Source organism: Diadema antillarum, unplaced genomic scaffold (genome assembly GCF_040938485.1).
Source record: "Diadema antillarum isolate AM-2024a unplaced genomic scaffold, OU_Dant_1.0 seq00000400_RagTag, whole genome shotgun sequence".
In the NCBI taxonomy this organism is placed as follows: domain Eukaryota; kingdom Metazoa; phylum Echinodermata; class Echinoidea; order Diadematoida; family Diadematidae; genus Diadema; species Diadema antillarum.
Genome location: NW_027271391.1, coordinates 693,667 through 718,866, shown reverse-complemented (window position 1 = coordinate 718,866; position 25,200 = coordinate 693,667). Strand labels below are relative to the sequence as shown.

The 25,200-nt window shown below is 36.3% G+C and overlaps 1 protein-coding gene across 1 annotated transcript; it reads right to left on the bottom strand.

Moving 5' to 3' along the window:
- Positions 1-2,597: 2,597 nt before the first annotated feature.
- On the bottom strand, positions 2,598-11,670 carry LOC139732104 (NADH dehydrogenase [ubiquinone] 1 alpha subcomplex subunit 5-like). The gene is made up of 5 exons (XM_071642972.1): positions 11,621-11,670; positions 6,355-6,399; positions 4,912-5,028; positions 4,017-4,082; positions 2,598-3,064 (listed from the first exon to the last, which is right to left on the bottom strand). The coding sequence occupies exons 1-5, from the start codon at positions 11,639-11,641 to the stop codon at positions 2,966-2,968; spliced, it is 348 nt and encodes a 115-aa protein (XP_071499073.1). The 5' UTR covers positions 11,642-11,670; the 3' UTR covers positions 2,598-2,965.
- Between the last annotated feature and the right edge of the window lie 13,530 nt (positions 11,671-25,200).

Below are 25,200 nucleotides of genomic sequence, written 5' to 3'. Positions count from 1 at the left end.
AACAGTGACCTTTACCCAGTACATGTAGGATTTATGATCGTTTGTATTCATGTAATTTAATTGAGTACACATACAGCACATCCCTATCAAGTATAACTAACAGGGGTATAACTACAAAGTACAAATTCAGGTCTCAAGAATTATCATCTCCGTGTATTTGTCTTTACATAATCCCTATTTTACTCTGGCTATATCAACATTTTCATCCCACAGACTTTGTGATAATGGGGGTCACCTGTGATGACAATCTATTGAATGTGGCCCCCATTATCACACACCACAGTCCGTGGGATCAAAATCTTATCTGATGGAGCCCTAATAATATTGACCAGGTTGCAACAGCCTTTACACTTTTTGATACAATCTTCCCACATGCTGTTAATGATTATCAATTGATGACATAAAAAATGACATGCCACCATTCTCAGCTGTACATATCTTTCAATAAAATATTTTAAAAATGTAAAATAAAAGACAGCAGTAGTTTCTGCTGTGTTTGATGATAATCTAAAGACAAAAACATGTAGATGATACTTTTGGGACCTGAATATCTTTACTTTTTTGGTCATAAAAAGTTGTGATTAATACACAGGTTATGTCCCCTCGTAACCTACTGTAAAAGGTTGAAAAACACACCAGCACATACCAACAGCATGTACATTTGAGAGGTCCCACATACCAACGCACATGTACCCACATATACACAAACACATGCAAATACACACACACACAGACACACACAGACACTATGTTAAAATTTCCACTTAGTGTTCACAAACTGAAGAGAAGTGCCAGTATATATTGAACAAAATACATGTACACGTAAAGTGTTGCAAACTTCCATTTATAGGTACATGTACTGATATGATATAATAAACTGGTTTTAACAAAGGGAATTTCATAATGAATTCAGTTTAGTTTTTAATTTGTAGATATTTCTAACAGCAAAAAAAAGAGAGAAATAAATAGAAACAAAAAATACCGGTATATGTATATATGAAGAGTTTGTTTGCAAAAACCGATAAGTCCATTTTTGACGATTTTGAAGTAGTCTCTGTCATAAAGTACAAAATAATACCTTTTAAATGATATATTGGTCACTACATATAAAGGTACATTTTTTGAGTTATGGTCAAAAGAAGCAAACATTTTATTATTCTCTTTATTTTTCTTGACCTTTAATGGCAAATATCTCCATTTGACAAATATGGACTTATCGGTTTTTGCAAACAAACTCTTCATATGTATATATAATACAATGTAATCTATTGTAGCTTTTGTTTTACTAGTCAAAGTCAAAATCCAAATAAAGCTTTACATTTTTGTGGTGCTTCTATTTAGGCTTCCTGTATTAATAGTCTAATGTCTAATTCTCATTTATCCCACATGTTCATTATTACAGTACATGTATTTATGTCTTGTCTTGGGCAATGTAACATTGTTATAATTCTGCTAGACTGTATTTCTATTGTGTCACTTGTGTTGTTACATCTTTCAATGCCTTCCTTTGCTTGATTAAATTCTTTAAAGTTTTGATTGACATACAGTATCTCACATTTTTAAACAAAGTTTGATGAAGCTGATTATCATGACAAGTCTTTGGAATTTTGTTCTAGCTTGTAGGCAAGGTGTACATGTATTGCCCTACAGAAATAAAATTCATTCCTTTTAGTGATTACTGCTGTTAGGGGATATACTGTAGTATGAACAATCCTGTTGAACTGTGGCACGACTATTTTTGGCTGTTATCACTTTACATTGTACTGTTTTTGCTTTGAACAGTACGTACTGTTTTTTATTTATGCATATGTAAGTAGATCAAGCAATCATATTACATGTACACTACAGGTATACAAATACAGTAGGACATGCAGACATAAAATCTACCATGCTGACATACGTAACTGAAACATTTGTATCATTTTAAATTCTCTTAGAAATATATGTACATGTACTGTGATATTAAAGGCTGACTGATAAGGCTGACTGGAAATGTATTCCTCCTTCATAAATTTACTGCAGTGTATCGATAGCAACTTTGAAATTGTGAAAATAAAACACAAAATACATGTATCTGCATCTTTCCTCAATAAATTTTATTCAAATAGCAATGGCCAGAGTGCTTTTATCTCAAGCACTATAATCTCACATTCCAGCACTACCATCATTTCGCACCTTTGAACATTCAATCAGATTACAGTTGAGCAAAGGGGACATGACAATCGCCACTCTTCAGTCATTTTATGTGAACCTGTCACACCTTCGACTCCTACATTTCTAATTTTGACTCCAGGCTTCTTCAAGTAGAAGAACCTGTTCATGACTATGAATCAGCAAACCATAGATGTACTAAGAGGGACAATAACACACAGGCAACCAAGAGTCTTCAAATGTTATTACGCTGTATCTGACTATCTGGTAGTCATTACAATGTATTTGGTTGCTGGGTTATTCATAGAATTAAAAAAAAAAAAACACACACACAGCAACTCTGGAAGCACAAGAAAATCATGTAGTGCTTGTTGCTTTATATGGACACAGCTAAGAAAACATCTACTGCGTCACAATTAGAATACACTGTATAAGCAATTCACTCACTGACTCATCCAAATGTAAAAAAAGGGGGGGGGGGAATCAACGAGAATGAGGGATTGTATAGGTCTGCAAGAAATTTTGAAGAATTAGAAATCGTACAGGTACATGTTTCTCCTTACTTAAAATTGATGTTCTTCTCTTATTTTGTTTATTCAATTTAAATATCTTACCACCTAAAAAGGTGCACACATCCAAACTGCTGTGTCCATACACAAAGGCCTTCACACACGTGGTGTAGCTATGGCATCATGGACCTTTGTCTATGCATACAACAACAACAAAAAAAAAAGAACACTCATACACTTGTACATGAAACAAATGTAATCTGATTTCTCAGGTGATAATGTTTGCACAACTGGACTTTTCAGATTCATGGCCACTTCCACTGACCAGGTGGGGCATCACCAGCCAGAGGTTCCCACGCCTTCCAGTCTGCCATCTTCCTTGCTAATGACAGCTCTGCTTCCGCCTAAAATGGATGAAATTGTGAAGAAAATTCCTTTCTTTTTTGAAATATCGTTTAAAACATCAAAATACAAACATCACACAATATCAATGCAAACACAAAGGTGAAATATGTAAACATATATTATATTCTGTAGGATATGCTATATACAAGTACAATGTACTAAGTATTACATCATGTACATGTATTTCATACAAATGTGTTCTATCCAAACAAATTATTTGTTTGCTTTTCACGAGTACTTCAATTAAAGCTGTTTACATTTCATTGACCCTCAAATTGCGAGAGGAATATGTTTTCTTCAGTTGTTTACCCAAATACATTCAGCAAGAGCTAGTGTGAGCAAAATGCAAAAAGAAACACAACAAAATACAGCCACCAGAAGAACATCAAGAAAGATGCATATCTTCATGGACTCCACACATAGGCCTTGATAAACTTCATTAATAAAGAATAGAGTTATATAATTTTTAGTCAAAATTTATCTGTGAGCTCAACTAGCAGGTCTCACACTCACAATTATGATTAGTGCAACTTGGTACTCAAGGAATAGTTGCCCTTCATGGTAAAATAGAAGGCTATTACACGAACTGATGATATCATGATCATCAAAATGCCAAAGGATTGGAAGAAATGATCCCTCCAGAAGCTTAGACAGAACACAGTGGAACCTCATCATAAAGAGGTTGGATATAACATAACCCTCTTTCAGCATGGTGATTTTGCACACGGCAATTGTATTTCTCTGTAATTACAGGTTGCAATTAAAATTCCTTGTTTTGGGGGGTTGCAATTATAATTCCTTGTTTTTGTACCCCCAATACTGTGAGAAACCAAGTGTAAAAATAAGCCATTGTCCTGGTTTTTAGGTTCTCATTATGATGAGGTTCCCCTGTATGTACTATAGAAGGTGGTATCTTCAGTAAATCTCATCGATGATGCATTGCTTACATACCTGTAGAATCACCTCTTCAATCTGCCCAGATTGTAGTCTACTCTCAATCTTTTGAACATCATTTTCCTGCAATGAAAAAAAGTATACAAAAGTACAAAAATCTTAAAATACCACTCATTACACATTATTTTCAGAAGTGATCCTTGACCCTACTTTAGAAAGCCAAAATTTCATGAAACGATCCATATGCTATGGGCTAAATGTGTTCAAAATATGGGAGTGATAGGTCTTGATTTCATATACAGTGTACCAAGATTTAAACTGTTGTGGCTACTTGCACAATTTTGTTTCAGTTTTCCTTGTGCTTTTGCCATCTTTTCCCATTTTTATTTTGAGCAATGTACTGTAAAATTCTCTTCCAAAATATTTTTCTATTTACATTTTACTAAAATAACAGAAATGCTAGACATTGCAGGAATTTACAAATCAAAACTTGCTAACACTTTATTCTAAATACTTCCAACAACTCCATCTTGTAATGTGAACAACTGTAGGCAATATTGGGATAATATAAATGTTAATTCTGAGATTTGAGAAATACATTTTGAGATGATCAAATGGCTGTAAGCTCACTTGTGCACAGCATATTTGCTTCTTGAGTAGGGAAACTGATGACCAATATGCATAATCACAGGATCTAATAGCGTTTTGTGCCACTGAAATCACTGTATCTATAATTTCTGGCAGGAAAAAAAAAATGTCCTTGCAATTGCATTTATGAATGTATGGTCGCAAAATACTTGCTTTTGGTCACACCAGATTTCAGGCATCAGACTACCAGTAGTGCTACTTTTTGAAAGTTAAAATGTCCAGACAGCTATGTTTTCCCATATGTGGCAAAGTGAAGTAATTAATGAGACATAAAACTGAGTGGGAAAATGGTACCATCACTTACAGATTGGACAACACCAAGACGCTCATTCACTATCTGCTCTGTGTACTGCCTATATGATGCCTCTTTGGGAATCTGTTGTAAGGAGGCAAGGATTTTGCTGTACAAAACCCTCAATTTCTGCAGACAAAAGAAAAAATTAACAGAGCTATTAGAACATCATGTACACTGTGTAAATTGTTCGTTTATACCAAACAGATCGTTTTATGGGACTCAAATGCTCTTCCACACTCTACGCAGCACAATACATCACTTACAATAGTCAGTTTGTGATTTGACTCCATCTAGTGATACAAATGCTAAGCCCAGAGTGTCCTGTTTGTGTCTTTCCCTACTTATCAAACAATATGTGTGTAGATAATTCTCTTACTTAAGGATGTGAGTGTGAGGTGACAGTGAGAGACTAAGACAGTGTAAATATTTATCATATTTCTGAGCAGGATGGTAGTACCTTTTCATTATCCTGTCTGACACAACTGCTAGCATGATATTATCATGACATGGCAAGATATGGAAGTTGTCAATTCTATCAACTTATATGAAACATTATACAGTGCACTCCCGTTATAACGAAATGCTCGGGACCAGCAGTTTTCTTTCGCTATAACGAAATTTCGTTATAACCGAACAAAAATACAATATACAAGTACAACGAAGACAAGGAAGCCACGCATATATGATATTCTGTTTGTTGGAAACTCGTCATACACTGGAAAGCTATGTGAACAATAAAACAAATAGTTAATCAATTTCAGATTATTGTATTACAATAACGCAAGTCCCCCTCGGAAACTGTGCGTGACACACCAAGCGAACAAACAGTGATGTGACGCGTTGGCCTATGCAGAGATGCTGTAAATGCCTTGTTCCGCTACGTATTTTCGAAAGCGATCCGCATTTCATTATAATGGAGCACATTTCTTTTGTTTTTCTTTGTCAGTGGTGCTCGGAAAAGACTTCGTTTTAACGAAAATTTCGCTATAACCGTGTTCGTTATAAGCGAATTTTGTACCATAGACTTTAATGGCGATAATTTTGGGACCAGAAGTTTTACTTCGTTATAACGAAATTTCGTTATAACCGTGTTCGTTGTAACGGGAGTGCACTGTAAACACAATTTGTAACCTTAACAACAACAAAAAAGTACAAGCCTCATCACAGGAAGTTGACAATAAAGCTGTACAATTAAATGAATATTAAAAGAGAGAGAGAGAAATGACCTTCACAGATGATATCAAATGCCAAATGCATGAAATTAAAGTTCTGAAAAAAAAAAGGTAGGAAGTACATTGTATGTTGCTAGAATTTCTATACTGCAGTTGAGTTCACAGATCATTAATGCATTTTGTCACTTTATGCTATAAAGGATGTCCACCACAAAAGTTGTTCAGCAGAATTTCATATCATAGTGCTTATCCAATACTTTAGTTTGTGATTAAAACTGACCTCATGAGGTTTTGCCTCCACTGCTATTCCAACCAGACCAGTAGACTGCAAAAGAAACAAACAAAGCACATACAGTGTACATGTAATGGAAAAAAAGAGTGCTTCATCAACATCATTGCAATCCATTGTGTCATTATTAACTAGATATATCGCTACGGCTACTGATATGCCTCCGCCATAATGCATGGTTCTCCCAATAGGTCTATAGTACAATGTCTTGACAATGTGTGATGACAGTTTCACACTAGTGGCAAAATATTAAAATGACAGGTTTGACACAAATGTGCTGAATGTTCACTTTCCTAGAACTAGGTTCAATTGGATGAATGATTAAAATATCAGAGTGCAGGTATTTGGGGAACTGATGATTTTTACTTGACTTTTGACCCTTTTATAAGTTTATGCATTGAGTAATTTTCAAGGTATTGAGAAAAAGTATAATTTCAGTATCAAATGGGAAAAGAGCATTATCTAGACCTGGCCTTTGACCTTTGACCTCACAGTTCCAAAGAGAATCACTGTTAGGTTGAACATGCATAAATATGTAAGTTTCATGATGATACCTTGAGTTACTTTCTAGATATGGAGGAAAAAGTGCAATTTAGCACTTTCACTTGACCTTTTACCTTTTGACCTTTGACCTTTTGGCTTCCCCAAAAATATATATTGGGTAATACATGCCATACATCAAGTTAAAAAAAAAAACAACCTTCAGGCATATTGCATTTTAAGGAAAGTAGTGATATTTTGAGGAGTTGACCTTGACCTTTGACCCCCTGACCTTTGACCCATGACCCCCAACTTCCCTAGATAATCACTGCCCATCGGTACAAGCATATATACTAAGTTCCATGAAGATACCTTGAACCATTTGCAAGATATGGAGAAAAACATGAAATTTCAATTTTTCTTTCACAAAATAACCTGTGACCTTTGACCTTTGACCCAGTGACCCTAAAATCCACACAAAGTATTATCCCTCAAGGATATACCCTCATACCAAGTTTGATGTAAAACCACCACACGGTTCTTGAGATATCGACAAAAACAAAACGGGACGGACAGACGTACGGACGGACGTACGGACGTACGGACGTACGGACGGACGGACGGACGGACGGACGACCCGAAAACATAATGCCTCCGGCCACTTCGTTGCGGAGGCATAAAAATGCACTACATACATGGTTATGTACAGAGGAGTAATTTGATAAATTTCTTATTGTGACACTATTAAATCTATGACCATTAAAATGATCAACAATGAAATTACAGGTGAACCCTTAATTCATCTTGGAGGTAGAAAAATACATCCTTGGTTGACTTAGAAACATAACATTGTTCCAAAACAAAGCAAAACAAAAATCTTTTCACATGAGGAGTTTAAACAGTGCACGACATACAGTTATCGAGAATTAAAAAAACAACAACAACACTGAATGGTGTATGGTTAATGTCATATTTTTATAGACTGTTTATAGACAGTCATAAAATCTGTTCCTTAACACCCGACAACTGTAAGCAGACATCACTAACAATAAAATTCTTTTTCAAATAATCCAAAAACACACACACACAAACAGAAGTTGACTTTTCTACAAGTTGCATGAGGTCAATTCCATTGTGACTTATGGGACAAAGTGACAATTTTCGGCAATTTCAAACCAGTATTTTGAGAAAATAGTTGCATCAAATGCATTTTTCTCAGTTCATGGTTAGATCTATTATATCACAGTTTATGAAAACACCATACTTAGTTGAAAAGTATCATTGCATTACATACAGCAATGAAAAATTGCTGTCGTGACCTATGGGACATCTGAGGACCACCGTTTTTCACATGGGAAAGTAAGTTCTGAAATATTCTTAAACACAGAGACTCTGGAAAGATATTTTCTTTCCTGAATGTAGCAAAGGGTTGGTGCTTACCCTGAGCCAAGTGGTATGAATATCTACTCATTGGTACAGTAGTAGGATAGGGAAAACCAGTGTGACTGATGGGACACAAAAACGTGACTTATGGGACGCTATCAACTACCACATTTTGAGATTGAGAGAATAATATTTACTGATGCCGGAACAAGTTCTAGAACATCATAAAACCAATCTATAACCAAAGAACATTCAGAAAATAAGCCATCTGAGAATTACACAAGCTGTATTATGGTCATAATAGTGTATCAGAAATGATACATAAATTCTGCAAAAATTGGCAATTTTCATGAAAAATGAAGGTTTTTCGGACATAACTCCTCTCCACGTTCACCGATGTTCACAAATGAGGTATCAAAATATCCGTTGTGAAAGGCTGCTTTGAGTAAACAATACCAGATCATCTAATTAAGCTTCATTAATCATCTATACTCAATAGTTTGATTTTCAGAAAATGCAACCTTTCGGTGGAATTGACCATGAGGCACTTCAACACTTTATTTTACTCTAATCAAGTACATCACATGCATCTAACTACGTATAATTGTAAACTTACATCCTTCCAATACTGCAAAACATTGACTCTTTTACTCATTTAGCTACTCATTCACGCATCACACACTACAGATAAATGAATGACATGAATTGAAGTATATTTAGCATACAGCTGTAGTTAAGCATATTACATAATACAGTGTATTGAATACAATGTACATAATGTGTCATTGAAGAACATCAATATGCAAGGAATAATTGTGGCCTCACATCAACTGCAATTTGTATTTTTATGATAATTACATCCCGGCAAAATGAGGGTCAACACGAAATTCTACAGAAGGTGGATGAAAAAGGGAGGAAAGTTATACTTTGTCATTAAAGGACAAGTCCACCCTCATATACATAAGGATTGAGAGAATGCAGCAATATTAGTAGAACACATCAGTGAAAGTTTGAGGAAAATTGGACAATCCGTTCAAAAGTTACGAATATTTTAAGTATCTGCGCAGTCACTGCTGGAAGACAAGACTACTACAGTGTAAGATGTCACATGCGTACAACTATCCAAAGGAAAATAAAAAGAGAATTTCACAAAACTTTACTTTTTGGATAAAGTGCACATTTCTTTGACTTGCTACTGACGTACTTGTATGTTAAGGGTAATATTATTCCCCCTGCCTTCTGAAAGAGAGAAGTCGAGTGTTCTTTTGTTATGCGAGAAAAATGGAAATATGTTGAATTTTCTTTATTCTTTCTTTATATCGTTGTACTCATGTGACATCACAAGCTATAGTAGTCTTGTCATCCAGCCGTGACTGAGCAGAAACTTAAAAAATTCATAACTTTTCAACGGATTGTCCGATTTTCCTCAAACTCTCACTGATGTGCTCTGTTAATATTGCTGCATTCACTCAACCCACATGTCTCTGAAGGTGAACTTGTCCTTTAACTGCCACATTTTGATTTAGGGCCCTACATGTTTATGCAGAATGGATATCGAATGACAACACAAACAATAGACAGAACAGTTGAACAGTTTCAAACTCCCCTGACTAACAGCCAACATAAGCAGACAAAATGAAGGATTGTGCACAGTACTACTTCGAATTTTAACTCAATTTCATCTGTCTTTGTGATGGGTAGTACTGTTAATTTCACATAAATTTATCTTTGTTTACATGTACTACATTGTACAATGTACATTGCACATATGTATTGTGTTATTCTGAGTATGTAAATGTTTTGCATTTTTGGAAATGAAATAAATTAAAACAAATTAAAATAAACACTGGAGACAACTGAAAAGAGGATGCCTCCAGATAAGAGCACCCTGACAGTGCTTAACACTTTTTGACTCTGATGATGGTGGCACAGCTTCTTTTGCATTAAATTACATGCAGAACCAAAATCTGTCTGTCCAGACCCAGAGTCTTAGAACCTTTTTTTTTTCTACTTTTACAGTTCTCCTCCAGAGAGGAATTCCATGCAGCCAGATCAGATGGGTTCTCCGCAGAACATATACTCAATAATACAGACTGATCTTTCAGTCTACTACTGCATGTCCACATGCTCTGCGACTGATTAAGATTGTGATAAATTTGACTGCGTAGAGAGAAGAGAAAGATTACACTGGGGTCAGAGTAACCCCACCAGCGACCCCAACACATACAGCACCCCAGGTTTTAAAGGGTCAGAGTATATAGGATAGACGAGTACAGTTTGTTGAGACGGTTGTCGGTTAACCCACCCTATTCGATTCTAATACATGTAAGTACCGGTATACAATTTAGGGCCTACTAGTTCTACGACCAACGACAACTTACACATGACATACATCCAATGGCAATGACCACAATGACAGTTCATGATCAGTGGACATGCAGCACGACCAGACGCTGTTAGTACGCTGTGCGAATACAGCTACTAGTACAGCGACTGGGCTGTGTATAGACCGATTCGGGTTCGTTGAGGGCAGCACACAATAATTTGTGGCACTGGGCGCAGCCACTGGCATTAGCTCAAATTGCGGTGTCCCAGCTTACTCCCCCCTTCCTCTCCCCCACCCCCCGGGCAACATGTTTATCACGCACTTGTAACAAAGGTTTGCGCATTTACCAAGCATTCACGCACACAGTACGAGACACCTATTGGCTGAAACAACCATGCATCAGTTTTTCATTCCGTGCGCGTGCTAATGAAGGGAGGGGGTGGGGGAGGGGGGGGGGTGGCTGGGACACTGCAGTAATGGCGCTGCCCATACCGATAATACACAAAGCACGTCACAGAATCGGTCAATAGTTAGTGGACATGATGATGGACTGTCATGGTGGAGTGTCAGCATAACGCGATTTCGCCTAAATTTTTCTTATTGTCATATAATGTCATTGTCATTGTCCATTGACACTGAAGCAAACACTGAATCAGTGAAACAGCTTTCCTTGTTTTCTGTTCTCAATAAAAAAAAAAAAAAAAAAAATCGATGTTTTTTTACTGCTATAAAGTACGGGCAAATCTAAACAACCATGTAGCAGACAGTTATAGGGTCTAGTCAGAGAGCTAAATACAGACGAACGTAGCCTTCCCCAAAAGGCAAGGGCCAGCTCTGCTGCAGACACAGTATAATCCTTGTGGTTCCCATCCTAGTCCCAGTCGTTGTATTTCTTGTAACCATTTCAATGCACGGCAAGTACGCAACGAAAAGCAGCAAAATATTCTGGTTTCAGAGTCAAATCACGCAACTAGAATTCACTCTATGGTTCACACATTTTTATACCAAAAACTGAGTTTTCTTATGGAATTCAGCTCTCAGAAATACGAACAATCAGTGCTTATTTACCTTTTTAATGGCACCTGACATCTTGATCGCGTTTGATCAGTGATGTGTGCAGGGGTTCAAACAGTGTGCTATTGTCGGATCGAAACAGAATCGCGTCGGATCGATCTCACATTCCTCACTACCACTGACTGCAATAAGGATACATATACACTGTAGTAGGCCAAGGAGACGTGATCGTTGTATACAATTTATCAGGAGCCATTTCATTATAAAAAAACAAATAAACAAACAAACAAAAAACAAACAAACAAACAAAACAAACAAACAAACAATTCAATTCAGATATATTTATTCATGTCAGATAAACCACATATTATACAGGGATTTGAAACATGACAGCACTAGTGATCACTGAGGTAAATTAATTGGAGGACAGCCAGGCTGGGCAATTTATTTACTAGTAACCTAGACCCTTCCCTGACCCTGTAACCCTAACCATTATCCTGAACCTAATCCTAACCCTAACCTAAACTCTAATCCTAATCCTAAGCCTAATCTAATTTTTGATCTTACCTTTCCACTTATCCACTTTACCAGTATTTAGCAGGGGGTAAGCCTAATTGCCCTGTCATACGAGGAGGAAATATACTAAATGGATTCACAGAAGAAGAAAAAAGAGGTATCGAGGTAACTTGTGTCGTGATGCCCTGGTAGAACAGTACGAATAAACTTAGACTGATTAAAACACGTACATACACGCACAAACACACACACACAAACAACTGAAAAAGAAGAATGGAAAAATAAGCAAGATACATGTTCGTATGATAGACCGCCCCCCCCCCCCCCGCAAAAAAAGAAAAGAAAATGTGTACATGTACATTGTATGATGTCTGCTTATCAACGCCGTATCAACAATTGAATCAGTGGCGGATACGGGGGAGGGGGGAGGGGGGAGCGCACTGCGCCCCCTTTATTTTTTGTTAAAACAAAAGAAATAAAAAAAAGGAGGGTTGCGCCCCCTTTTTTAACGGAATTCCTGGATCGGCCCCTGCGAATGATATGTTTTATTGTGATGGAACCCTGGCAATTAACGATAAGTACAAGTTTTCGAGACCCGTAAAGTGTTGAACTTAAATGATTAGGCCCGCACTTGAATTCCAGATCCTTTTGTATTCATTTTATTTTTTTTTCTACCACTCAAGCAGGGCAAGGTGTAATACAACCATGTGCATGGCTGTACACAAGTGTTGTGCTTCGCACGGTGTCTTATTGGGACAGGCAAAGTCAAAGTAGTGAATATCATCAAAGTTCTAGATAAACTGAACTAAATGAAACTTCATTGCTTGCATTTTACGTCGATCACAGAGAATAGGCCTGACGAAGGCCCCGGCACACCGAGCTAGGCAACGGCAATGGTTCGGTTTGCCTTTTTTTTTTTTTTTTTTTTGGTTTTTGTTTTTGTTTGTTTTGTTTGTGTGTGGTTTTTTTTTTCTTTGGTGTGCCAAAATGAACTTGTTCTATAAATAATAAGAAAATGAATAGATAAATAAATAAATAATTCGCCGGTACAATATCACCCAAAATGTTATTCTATTTCAAAATCAAGAGCAACAAAAGTTATCTCATCATTTTATCGGCGTGCATGCGTGCAAATGACGAGAAACTTACAGGCATCGTACAGTTTTGGTTGAGACCTAATTTCAGGTTTCTAACATTTTTGGTGAGATAATGAGAAACCTCTTCTGAAGTATGAAAGAGCATGTAATTCCATGAGGAATTCAACGTTTAATTGATGAAAATTGGTTTTGAAATGGCTTAGATATCCAAAACAGAGCGATTCTAATAAAGTGTGGGACCCACATTTTATTACGATCGCTTTGTTTTACTTTGTTTTTGGATGTTTCAGTCATTCCGAACCCGATTTTCATCAAATAAACTTTGAATTCCTCTTAAAATGGTATGCTCTGTACTATTTCATAAGTGTTTTCTTGGTATCTCGCAAAAAGTTAAAAGCTCAATTCTCATCTCCACCAATACTGTACCATCCCTACATCTTTTGCGCCGTTTTTATCACATAAATACTGAGCGACGTATAATTCAATGTCAGAATTGTCTATTTTTTGCAATAATATACATTACATGACGTCATTATAGGCGACAAATCGATAGGAAATTACTTCAATTTGCGACATGTATTCCATAATTTCATGAGCGACTTGTTGTTGGCCATAGTATACTATAGGCATAGTATTTTTGCGACGTGTTATCAAATCATATTGATAGAGTATATAATATGAGCGACAAACTGCAACGGTAAGATATTAATTCTCGTCTTATGATGTAACTTCATTATTGCCAAGGTCAATAAGACCGGCATGTAAGAATGTTACATCATTTTAACGGTTGATCTCAGGGGCGGATACAGAAATTTCGTAAAGGGGTTGGGGTGCAAAAATATTTCTGGTGCCACTATAACAGGGTTTAATCAACTAACAAAAAAAAAATATGGGTGATGTATGTTTTTTTTTTTTCTCTCTCTCTCTCTCTCTCTCTCTCTCTCTCTCTCTTTGGTGTTTCTGGTACAATGTATCTCTGTTTGTTGTTGTTGTTGTTGTTGTTGTCGCGTGTTGTTTTGACGAGGGCAGCTGAACTGGGGGGGGGGGGGGCTGCAGCCTCCAGTTTCGCTGGCCTTGCGTAAAATATATTGTTCAATATATCTATAGAATATATGATTAAAGGGCCCCTGAAATCCAAATGCATGTTGATTTGTGTTAATTTATGATTTCTGTGATATTAATGTGACTAACAAAAAAAAAAGCGGCGAGGGAACATGCAAGTTATGATGAGTCGAGGGGAAGGTGCATTCCAATGTCTTTTGTTAAACATTTCAGTACTTTATAGCAATGATTGACAGATGAGGTCATCTGAGGAATATTGGTTTGGAAGGATTTTATGTGGACGTTCCCATAGTAATCTGAAGAAAAATAGAAGAAAAAATCGTTCAAAATATATGGAATGATTCTAGATATTCGTTTTACCGTAAAAGTGATGTTGAGGTTATCATAAATCAACACAAATCAATATGCATTTGGATTTCAGGGGCCCTTTAACTTCACTAGCTACAATCTTAATTGTAAGGTTTATTCCTACTCTCTAAAAAAAAATCGAGTGAAAATTTTCACTCTAAAAAGAGTGAATACAAAAAAGAGTGAATTTCGAGTGAAATATGAGTGAATTTTGAGTGAAAAATGCTCATTTTCACTCATTTTGGAGTGACGTCAGGGATCACTCGAATCCAAAACTAGAGAACCAACTTCATATTTCAAAGATGACTATTGTAAGTTATTCTTTTGTTCAAACAATTCTCACGAGTCTATTCATTATGTCTAACTCTCTGTCGTCCTGCAACATGTTCATATTTGGTCTTGTCCGATAGGTAATTTGTTGCTGTATAGTACTATAGGCCTAATGAAGTTGTTGTAATCTTTAAGTGTATTCTTCTGTTTGTTTGTTTTTTATAAACTTCACTGAAGTGATGATGTATGCTATCATGAATTCCGCAATTCAGCAATTCCACTCTTATCAGGGTTTATGGTTCGAATGTTAATTGTTTCCATCTATCATTTGCCTTTCAATTGTTGCTGTCGTTATTTTCTCCTCTGAGGTTATCTCACAATGAAGTTATTCTAGAGGTTATCTCACGATGCATAGATTTAAAGGTCTCGAAACAATCATATTCTAATCTGCACATCGTTGACTGACTAATCGAACTTTACACTGAGACACTTTAGAAAAAGTCAGTGATTGCGGTTATGTCATTGACGACAATAAAGATCAAGGACTTTATAATGGTAAATATAGGCCTACACTTCTCTGAGCTAACGGGGGAAAACAAAAGAAGTATATATATCATGGTTTAGATCATACCAAACTTATTATACTTTGTACAATATAAAACAAAACGATTTAATTTTTCTGTAAATCGAGTGCTATTTGAAGTCATGTGGATTAATCTGAATGGCTTAGAAACGAGAATCAAAAAATAATCAACATGTGGGTCAGGGCATTCAAAAGTAAAGACCTATTGCCCGTGGGAATATAGTTTATATAACCCCCGGGGGGGGGGGGGGGCTATAGGAGGATATCGGGATGTGCTATTTGGAGAGTTGAAACATGCCTTGAAACAGATACTGATGCATAGTAGGTAGAAATTAATATTAGCTAACAGCTTTTGTTTTATCTTACATTCAAGTAGCAACACCTGGAAATTTAAAAAGTTCAAACACTCATTAAATGCACTTAATCATGGGTCTTTTATGTTCCGGTCATTGTTGTACCCGTGCTCCCCTTCTCAATCTTAAACTCGATTTTAACTGGGACCTACGCTCAACAAGCTCGCTTTTAAGTAGGTTCCTTCATTATCTTTATCTTAGCATTCATTCACAGATTCCAAACTTAACAGATCGACCACTATTATGTTTTATATATTTGCAATACAATGTATTCTATGTATGTCATGGTATTTCATTTAATTTTGTTATATTTGATGTAATTTTTCATCGAGAAATATGAAAATAAATTGAAATTGAAATTGAAATTGAAATCGAAATTGAAATTGAAATTGAAATCGAAATTATAGGGGCAATTGCCCCCTGGGCGTACCCTTCCCCTGGCCCGTAATCCTAATCCTAATCCTAATCCTAATCCTAATCTGAACCTAATCCTAACCCTAACCTAAACTCCTAACCCTAAAACCAAACCCTAACCCTAATATTTACTCTAACCTTACCTACTTACCAGTTTTTAGCCGGGGGGGGGGGAGGGGGGGTAATTGCCTTCTGGGGTATATATTGCCGGATACGCATGTCTTCCAAAGCTATAGCACAACTCTTTCGAAGACATAGTTCAACTCTCCCCACACTGCGCGGAGTGTTGATTCACGTGTTTGTTGTTGTGTGTGTTCCCGAAGAATGTAAGAATAATAAGTAATTTGAAAGCTTTTGAAAGAATGTTGGTATAGAAGTATGCATATGTGTTATAGTGTGTGTGGATTTCATAACTACAGATGTTTGAGCTATTGTCTGAATTTACGTGAATTTGGTTTATGTCACCCTCTTTTGTAGCGTTTGTGTTTAGTGGTTACGTCTATATTCCTTTTTTTTTTTTGTTCTTGGTATCTAGTTTCTGCTATAATGCAATGCATTTCCTTATGTTATCGTTGTTGTTATGTTTTTTGTTTTTATTGTTTAATTTGCTTTGATTGATCTGTTAAGTGTTGTATTGTTTTGTTGTATGCTTGTAACACTGTCTTCACGGCCTCTCTGAAAAAACAGTCTCACCTGACTGATCGAGGGCATTCATCCCGTGATTAAATAAAATCAAACAAACAAACAAACAAACAAACAAACAAACATTTTCACAGAACATTGATAACAATAACACGCAATCACATGAGATTACAGGAGTATATATGGTCATATGAGAAGTATGAATGCATCGCAAAAGATTTTTTCTCTCTCTCTCTTTTATAAGGCATCTGACGTGATTGTGCTATGGACTGTTGTAAGTTGATTATGTAACTTTAGGCTACTAGTATATAAGTCAAATTTAGTCAACAAAAGTATACGAGTATTTTATCATCATAGGCCCTATACTGTAGTACAATGTATATATGTTATTAAAATTACTTTCGAGAGAATACCATATAGGAAACAGAAAAGTTATAGCTATAGCAAATGACTCTTTTATTAACGAAAAACAACTACAGGTATTTTACTTTTTATTGTATACATCTATTATAAGCGATAAGACGAATTCTTTTCCCAGGTCAGAAAATGGAATTACTGTATACATTGCTACGTCAGCACAACGAGCTGTATTGGAGTTACATACTAGGTAGCTGAATTTAGAGACCACACACCAAATCCTACAACCAATCTGAAAACTTGTCAACACAGCTGACCGGTGCTATGGTATCCTCAAAATGTCTGCAAGTAGGCCTAGTCACAACGGACTAATTAATGTTGTCAGTGGTCATATCCTCATTCACGACGACCATTCCCCTTCAGGCTTACAGGCAAAGGGGTATTTCTTTTTCTTTCCCTTCTTTCTATTTTCTTTTTTAACAGCAGGATGCAGCAGAAATTATTTAACTGAAGTTTCTGGCGATGTTTGTTAGAATGAAACTGGACAACTGCATTATTTCTATACTGGTGACACATCAGTATTAGGCCTATAACATTATAGTCAGATTGTTAGTCATTTGAGATTGTGATACACATCACTTCCCTATTAATTCATAATCCTAAAGCAAAATATTTTTTTCTTTTTTGTACAAATCAGATTTGCTCATTTTAAATGACATGAATGTCTAAATGATAGAGAGTGCGCAACCGGCGCACCCCCCCCCCCCCTCGTTAAAAACAAAAGAAATGAAAAGAACAAAATTACTTAGTAAATGAAACCCGGAAGTGGCACCAGAAATATTAGTGGCGCTCCGCCCCGCCCCCCCCCCCCCCTTTTTCAGAATTCCTGGATCCGACGTGTAGGCTACTGATATCCATGGAGAGTTAGCTCCATGCATATCGTAGAATTCGTCAATGCGTATATTCTACGGATATTATACCTCTATCATTGTGTGCCTGTGATGACACAATAGAAGACTCTTGAATATAATGTGAAGAATTTCTTTGCGATGATAATCAATGAAGCGTTCATAAAGGCAAATAATATGAATATGAAAACAGGAAACACCGGGAGTTCCTATAAAGCCACTAAATGCATGCCTTCCGTAATTTGAGAATGGTAGTTCAGGATACAATAATGTTGTTTGCTTGCACATTATGTATGTAAGGTGTGTAAGGTTTTTACTCGTTTGGGGAGTTTTGTTTCTCCACAACACAGTATACATATAGGATTAATGCAATTCAATACCGTTACCACATTCCGCGTATATCAAAAATCGGAAATGATCCTATTGGTCTGGGTCTAAGGCCGGTGCCAAGACAAACTTTTGCAAACGTCAGTGCTTTTTTTTTTTTTTACAGGGGAGCTAAACTATATAACAGCCTTCCGCATGCTGTCCGTGACTGCAAGTCACTGAAGGATTTTAAAGGGGGTGTACAGTACTGGGTGGGGTAATAGGGATTCATGTTTTTTACATTCCTAAGTGAGATAATGAGAAACATCTTACGAAATATGAAAGAGTATGTAATTTTAAGAAGTATTCAACGTTTATTTGATGAAAATTGGTTTTCAAATGGCTGAGATGTCCAAAAAAGTGATAATAATAAAAGACGACAGGCCACAACTTTATTAGGATTTCTTTGTTTCACCTTTATTTTGGATATCTTGGCCACTTCAAAACCGATTTTCATCCAATAAACTTTTGATACCCCTTAAAATTGCATGCTCTTTGACATCTCATAGAGTGGTTTCTGAATATCTCGCAAAACGTCAAAAGCTAAATCCTCACTTTGACCAGAACTGTACACACTCTCTCTCTCTCTCTCTCTCTCTCTCTCTCTCTCTATATATATATATATATATATATATATATATATATATATATATATATATATATATATATTCTGATACACAAGAAATGTATCTACACTTTTCAAGAAAGCGTATATTTTGCCTTGAGACCTTGTATAATATTGCATTATAAATCAATATCTCACGAGACTATTATAATTTTGTATTTATATAATATGTAATCTTCTACTCTTCTTTCTTTCTTTTCTATATCTTTTTTATAACTGTCCCCATGGAAGACCAGCGGCACCAGACTGAAAGTGCAGCTGATTATGGGATATCCAGCCGTTATCTTTCTTTAATCCTATTCTTTTTGTTTATCGACGATGTGTCACACTATTCATTTGCTATGTATGTATGTTTCATTTTACGCATGATGTATCATTTTCCTTGTATACCTTACGTTGTCTTTTATATCTGTTTGTATGTTTATGACGGCAATAAAACAAACAAACAAACAAGATATGGTGATACGCTGGCTATCTCATAGCATAAGACGTCCCACAGCCAGTGCCATGGATATACGGCACTGCAGTGCCCGCAACCCAACTACTTATGCCTCAGGTAATTTCACACAGTCATCATTGTTAATACCACAATACCTATATAATCCAAAAGTAAACATGATTCAGAAGTTGTTTTAATTACCTAGTATAGTATTTTATTTTCCATTGCTAATATCCGAATATTATGCTGACCTGTACACTCTTAAAACATCCGAGTCAGAACTGACCCGGAACTGGGTCCGTTGGGATCACACACCGTTCCGGGTCAGAAATGACAAGGAATGGGGTCTGATATGACCCATTCAGAGTCATGATTTGGGTCAGGGTGACCCCATTCGGGGTCTTCATGACCAAATTCCAAGTCATTTTTGACCCGGAACGGTGTGTGACCCTGACGGACCCAGTTCCGGGTCAGTTCTGACTCTGATTTTTTTAAGAGTGTATAGATAACATTAAATCGGCAATCATGTTAAATGATGGTAAAGGATATGATTTTTTAATCTTATTTTTGTATAATGCACGACATCTGTATTGGCGAGATAATGTTAGATTGCATCTCTTTGTTGAAGTATTCGATTGATTTGTGCAAAGTTAATGTTTCAGGAGAACATATATTATCTCATTAAATAAAATTACATTGAACTAAACATGGCACATTATGTCATCTACTTGTAATGTACTGTATTCTCTCGGTAGATTCTGATGAAGGCCATGACAGGCCGAAAGCTAGATGGAAGGGAAAAGTATAAAAGAACATCCTCCTCCTTAAACTTTAAAAAATTTTCACATAATAAATTTTGCTTCTCAATGAGACACCGCGTACGTTTCGGTCAGGATCGATGATTGTATTATCATGTAGGGCTCGACATAGCGGGGGCGGTTGACCCAAGGCCACTAAAAATTTATGTGTTTATTGCCGCCACCAAATTTCGAAAACGATTGTCTGTGGCCCGAGAGGGCAGCCGAGATTCAATATGGATTGTTACGTTTACTCTTATTTCGGGCCACTCGTTTTCGAGCACGCACCAAAATTTCATATTTAAAGATTTTAGTGGCCCACTGAGCAACCAGAGAGAGAGAGAGAGAGAGAGAGAGAGAGAGAGAGAGGGGGGGGGGGGAGGGGGGGAGGAGGGAGGGAGGTAGTGTTGAACCATGACATAATGTAGGTATATAATTATACATAATAATGATTCATTTATTTATTTGTTCATTTTACCTGTTTACTTATAATCCTCCATCAGTTGGCGCGAAAGCGCCGACATGAAGACGCATGGTAAACAAAACGAGCAGCTCCGGCGGATATTTCTGATGAACTACTTATCATGGAGCTATATTTTATGAAAGGTTAAATCGCGAAACCGGTCAAATGCCATTTTCAAGCATTTTTTTTTTTTTTTTTTGGAGGGGGGGGGGTCAAGTCCATCATCAGTGATACCTCACTTTGTACATAACACTTGAAAGTATGATGAAGAGAATGTTCCCTATATATCTTACTATCTATACAATAATGTTCTTTAGCGGTTTTGATTGCAAATATTGCAAATATCTCAAATTTACAAAAAATGGATTTAACTCGTGCAATGCAATACTTCATAAGTTAGTGTATATAATTATATGTAATAAATGTATATGTATCATAATTATATTTATATAATATTATAAACATATTTATATGATATAATTATGTATACTGCGTAGGCCTATATTATGTTGTATGCCACACGTGTGTGTGAGTGTGTCTGTATTATGCGTGTGTGTGCGTGTTCAGGTCATCTTTTATATTGCTTTAGAAATGTATAGTGCTTAGAAATTTCGAAGTAATATTTTTGGAATTGCGTTAGAATTAAAGAAATTCAGTGGCGGGATAATTCTGATTGAGTATTTTGAGACAGCAGAATTGGGAAATGTAATATATAGGCATAGATTGGCAAGATGTACACGTGGGTATAATAGAAGGAAATTCTCATAGAGTAAATGGTGTAATACAGTCATTTTAATAACCACATTTATTATTATTATATAGAAGGTAAGATTACAATTAAGAATACCGTCACTGGCAGAATTGAAGAATAACTATTAGGTATATATTGTGAGGAGGAAAAGAAAATCTCCATTAAAAGAAAAAGATTGGGTTGCCTTTATTGAAATGGGAGTGTTTTGAATATTTGTTCAATGGGCATACATACGTAGGGGTGAGAAATGAGGAATTGGTATAATTTTGGTACGCTGGGCGGGATGGGATCTTTGTATGTGTGTGTGTGTGTGTGTGTGTGTGTGTGTGTGTGTGTGTGTGTGTGTGTGTGTGTGTGTGTGTGTGTGTGTGTGTGTGTTTTGTAGTTCATAGTGGTATATGGTTAAGATGGGTAGTTACGTTAGCTAGGGAGAATAATTGATTTTGGGAATAGGATTCATTTTGAGATATGATAGGGCCTATATAGTTCCATTTTTTCTTCGATGATTGCAGTACTATTGCCAATTATTTTATTTGTTATAGTGAAACATGCAAATGTATGATCATTTCAGTTACCTTTAAAAGATTTTTTATGTTTGCATAGTACATGTAATACCAAAGTGAGTTGATGTTTCTTGTACTGTCTTATCCCCCTATTTTTTCTCAGGATTTTATACGAGAAACACAGGTCAGTAGTGGATCTGGATTTGGATCTGGATCTGGATGAACACACTGAAAAATTCTGGATAGAGTATCACTCAGCACTGTGGTGTGATGTGCAGCTAATCACAACGGAGGTGACGCTGGAGCGCTTCTTTAAATGTGTCAAATTTATGAATCTGCTTTATATTACTCGGCAGATTATTCCAATCCTTCGCTGTTCTATGGAAGAAGGAGTTGGCGAGAGCATTTGAAGAACAGTGTGAAGTAGAATAATATATGGTCATTTGTTGTTGTTGTTTTTTTTTCCGTCAGGAAGATTCAACAATTCCACTCAATAACAAAAAATCCCCCCCCCCCAAAAAAAAGAAGACATTAAGGGATTTTACCAAAATCCCCTACACTTTCCCAGGGTCCTGCCTCGAGCATAATGAATTAGCGCGGCTAAGATGGTATATATTCTGAAGAATATGTGTTGAAAAGGGGGACTCCCCAAGGAAGTGTTATGAGTCCAGTTTTGTTTAATGTTATGTTGAGTGATTTAAAATTGAAAGAAAATTGTGTTAAATTATCAGTATATGCTGATGATATAGCGTTATGGGGCATGAGTATATAGAAATTTATGTTATTTGCAGAAGAAATTACAAAGAGCAATTGACGAAATTATGTCATGGTGTAGAGACTAGAATAAAGATGTTTCAGCCGGTAAATCAGCTGTGATGGTATTTACTAATAAACAGAAAAATAATGTTAGATTATTTATTGAAGGATATGAAATTAAACAATATGTGGAATATAAGTTTTTAGGAAAGTGGTTTGATCAGAAGTTAAACTGGAAAAACATATTGATGTTATTAAAGACAAGGCTGTAAAGCGATTGAATTTGATAAGATGTGTTGCTGGTACACCATGGGGCAGTAATGGACAAATATTACTGACGGTATATAAAGGATTGATAAGATCAATTTTAGATTATGGATGTGAATTGTATGATGCTGCAAGTAGTAGCACAAAACATAAACTTGATTGTATTCAATATCAGGCTTTGAGAATAGTTACTGGTGCAGTGCGTAAGACATCTCTTAAAGCTTTACAAGTAGAGTGTGGAGAGATGCCCTTAAAATTTCGCAGAAGTATATTTGTTGATAAGTATAGATTTTATTTAACTCTTAACGTGCCATGGTCGCCGAACGGCGACCTTAGTCCTGACGTGCCATGGTCGCCGATCGGCGACTAAATACAGCGAGAAAAGCATTGACCATCTAAGTTCTTGTGGTACCATAATGTGCTATACCAAGCAACTGCCAATGATATGTACTGGTAGCTTATTAGCATAGCCATCGCTTCCACTAAAAATATGAGCATGCTTACATAGGAAAATTTTGAGTAAATACACGATTTTTCAGCTAGATCTACTTTTTTCACATCGGGAAAATCCGCAGCGGGCGCACCCTCTGCAAGATGTGTATGAATCAAAAGTCTCATAGGTAAGCCACGCGTGTGTATGCTACTGACTCTGCGTGTATTGTCTATGCGGTTCCACTCGCATTGTTCCGCTTGGACGCTGTCCTGCGGGAAGCTGCTTTGATTTTGTCCCTCAAAGAGGGTCAGCTTTCGTTCGTCGGTCAAGTCTTGTTTTGGTGAACGTCACTAATCGTCCCCACGCTAGCATAGGAATTGCGCGTGGACAAAGGCCTGCCGATTTCAATAGAGTACGCCCGCCCGCGGTCCGCGTAGACAAAAGGAGGATTAGCAGGTTCTTCCTTCTCAGGTGGACAAAAGACACTACTAGTATTCCAGGGCCCGGGACAATTACTTTAGTTTCAAATACAGGATCTGGGACTAAAGTACTCAGATTTGGGAATGAATTACTGAGGCAGAAAGAGAAATTGCTAAGACAAAATAAACTGCTAGTATCTTTGGAATCATACAATTCTAGAAGGCAATTTTATTATCATTTGAAAGAGGAAATGTTGCTCTAAAATTTTGTCACAGAGTCAAGGGAGCGTTCCATTGAAGAAAAACAAGACTGACTCTTTTTTTCCATACTACACAAAAATTTCTAATAATTTTTTTGATGTATCAAATATTTTTGCAATATTTCAGATTCAGATAGATATTGTGGCAAACTGACTGCATGACACGAAAGAGCAAACATTTCTTGATATATGTTGTGTAGAACTCAATTCAAAACAGTCAATAGTTTCAGAGATATGGCGGTTTTAAATTTCATTGTCAGTCCAGTTTCGAAACGTTCTGGCGTTAGGTAAAAACCTCTGGCACGTTAGGGGTTTTGGGCCTGGCACATTAAGAGTCTTTTGAAAGGAAACGGCATTCTACAGTTGAAATATTACAGCCATGTTGGTATTACGATCGATTTCATTGGAAAACCGGTCAAGGCCCGCTTGTTATGAGGGCATGTACTTTGAATACAAAAGTTGAACAAATTTATGACTGTATATTAAAAGAACCGTATACTGGTATTATGTACCTCCGAGAATATCATATTTTATTTTTGATAACATTAGGAAAAGAAGTGATACTGAGATAGAGGTAGCAAATTATGTAGAAGAAAGATTATTAATAAGATGGAAAGGGTATTTGAAAATATACACAGATGGATCAAGGCAAGACAATAACAATACTGGTGCTGCTTTTTATGTTGATCAGTATGATATACATGATATAGGTAAAGTTTTTAGATTACCTTCAATATGTATTATGAGAGCTGAATTAACTGCAATTATAATGGCATTAGAATGGTTAGAGAATTTTCGTAGTATTTCAGTTGTTATTTTAACTGATTCTCTAGCTGCATTACAGGCGCTAGAAAATTTGTTCTCTATTACTAATGTTTTAGTTGTAGAAATTTTAGAGAAATTGAAATGTTTACAATTACAGGATATAGATGTACATTTTGAATGGATACCCTCTCATAGAGGAGTGAAAGGTAATGAAATAGCTGATAATTTAGCAAAAAGGGG

Excerpts from the sequence above, each read along its gene's own strand:
- LOC139732104 (XM_071642972.1), bottom strand. The coding sequence starts at position 11,641 with ATGTCAGGTGCCATTAAAAAG. Across the intron at positions 5,029-6,354 it reads TGGAGGCAAAACCTCATGAG|AAATTGAGGGTTTTGTACAG; the intron begins GTCAGTTTTAAT and ends TTTTGTCTGCAG. Across the intron at positions 4,083-4,911 it reads GTCTTGGTGTTGTCCAATCT|GAAAATGATGTTCAAAAGAT; the intron begins GTAAGTGATGGT and ends TTTTCATTGCAG.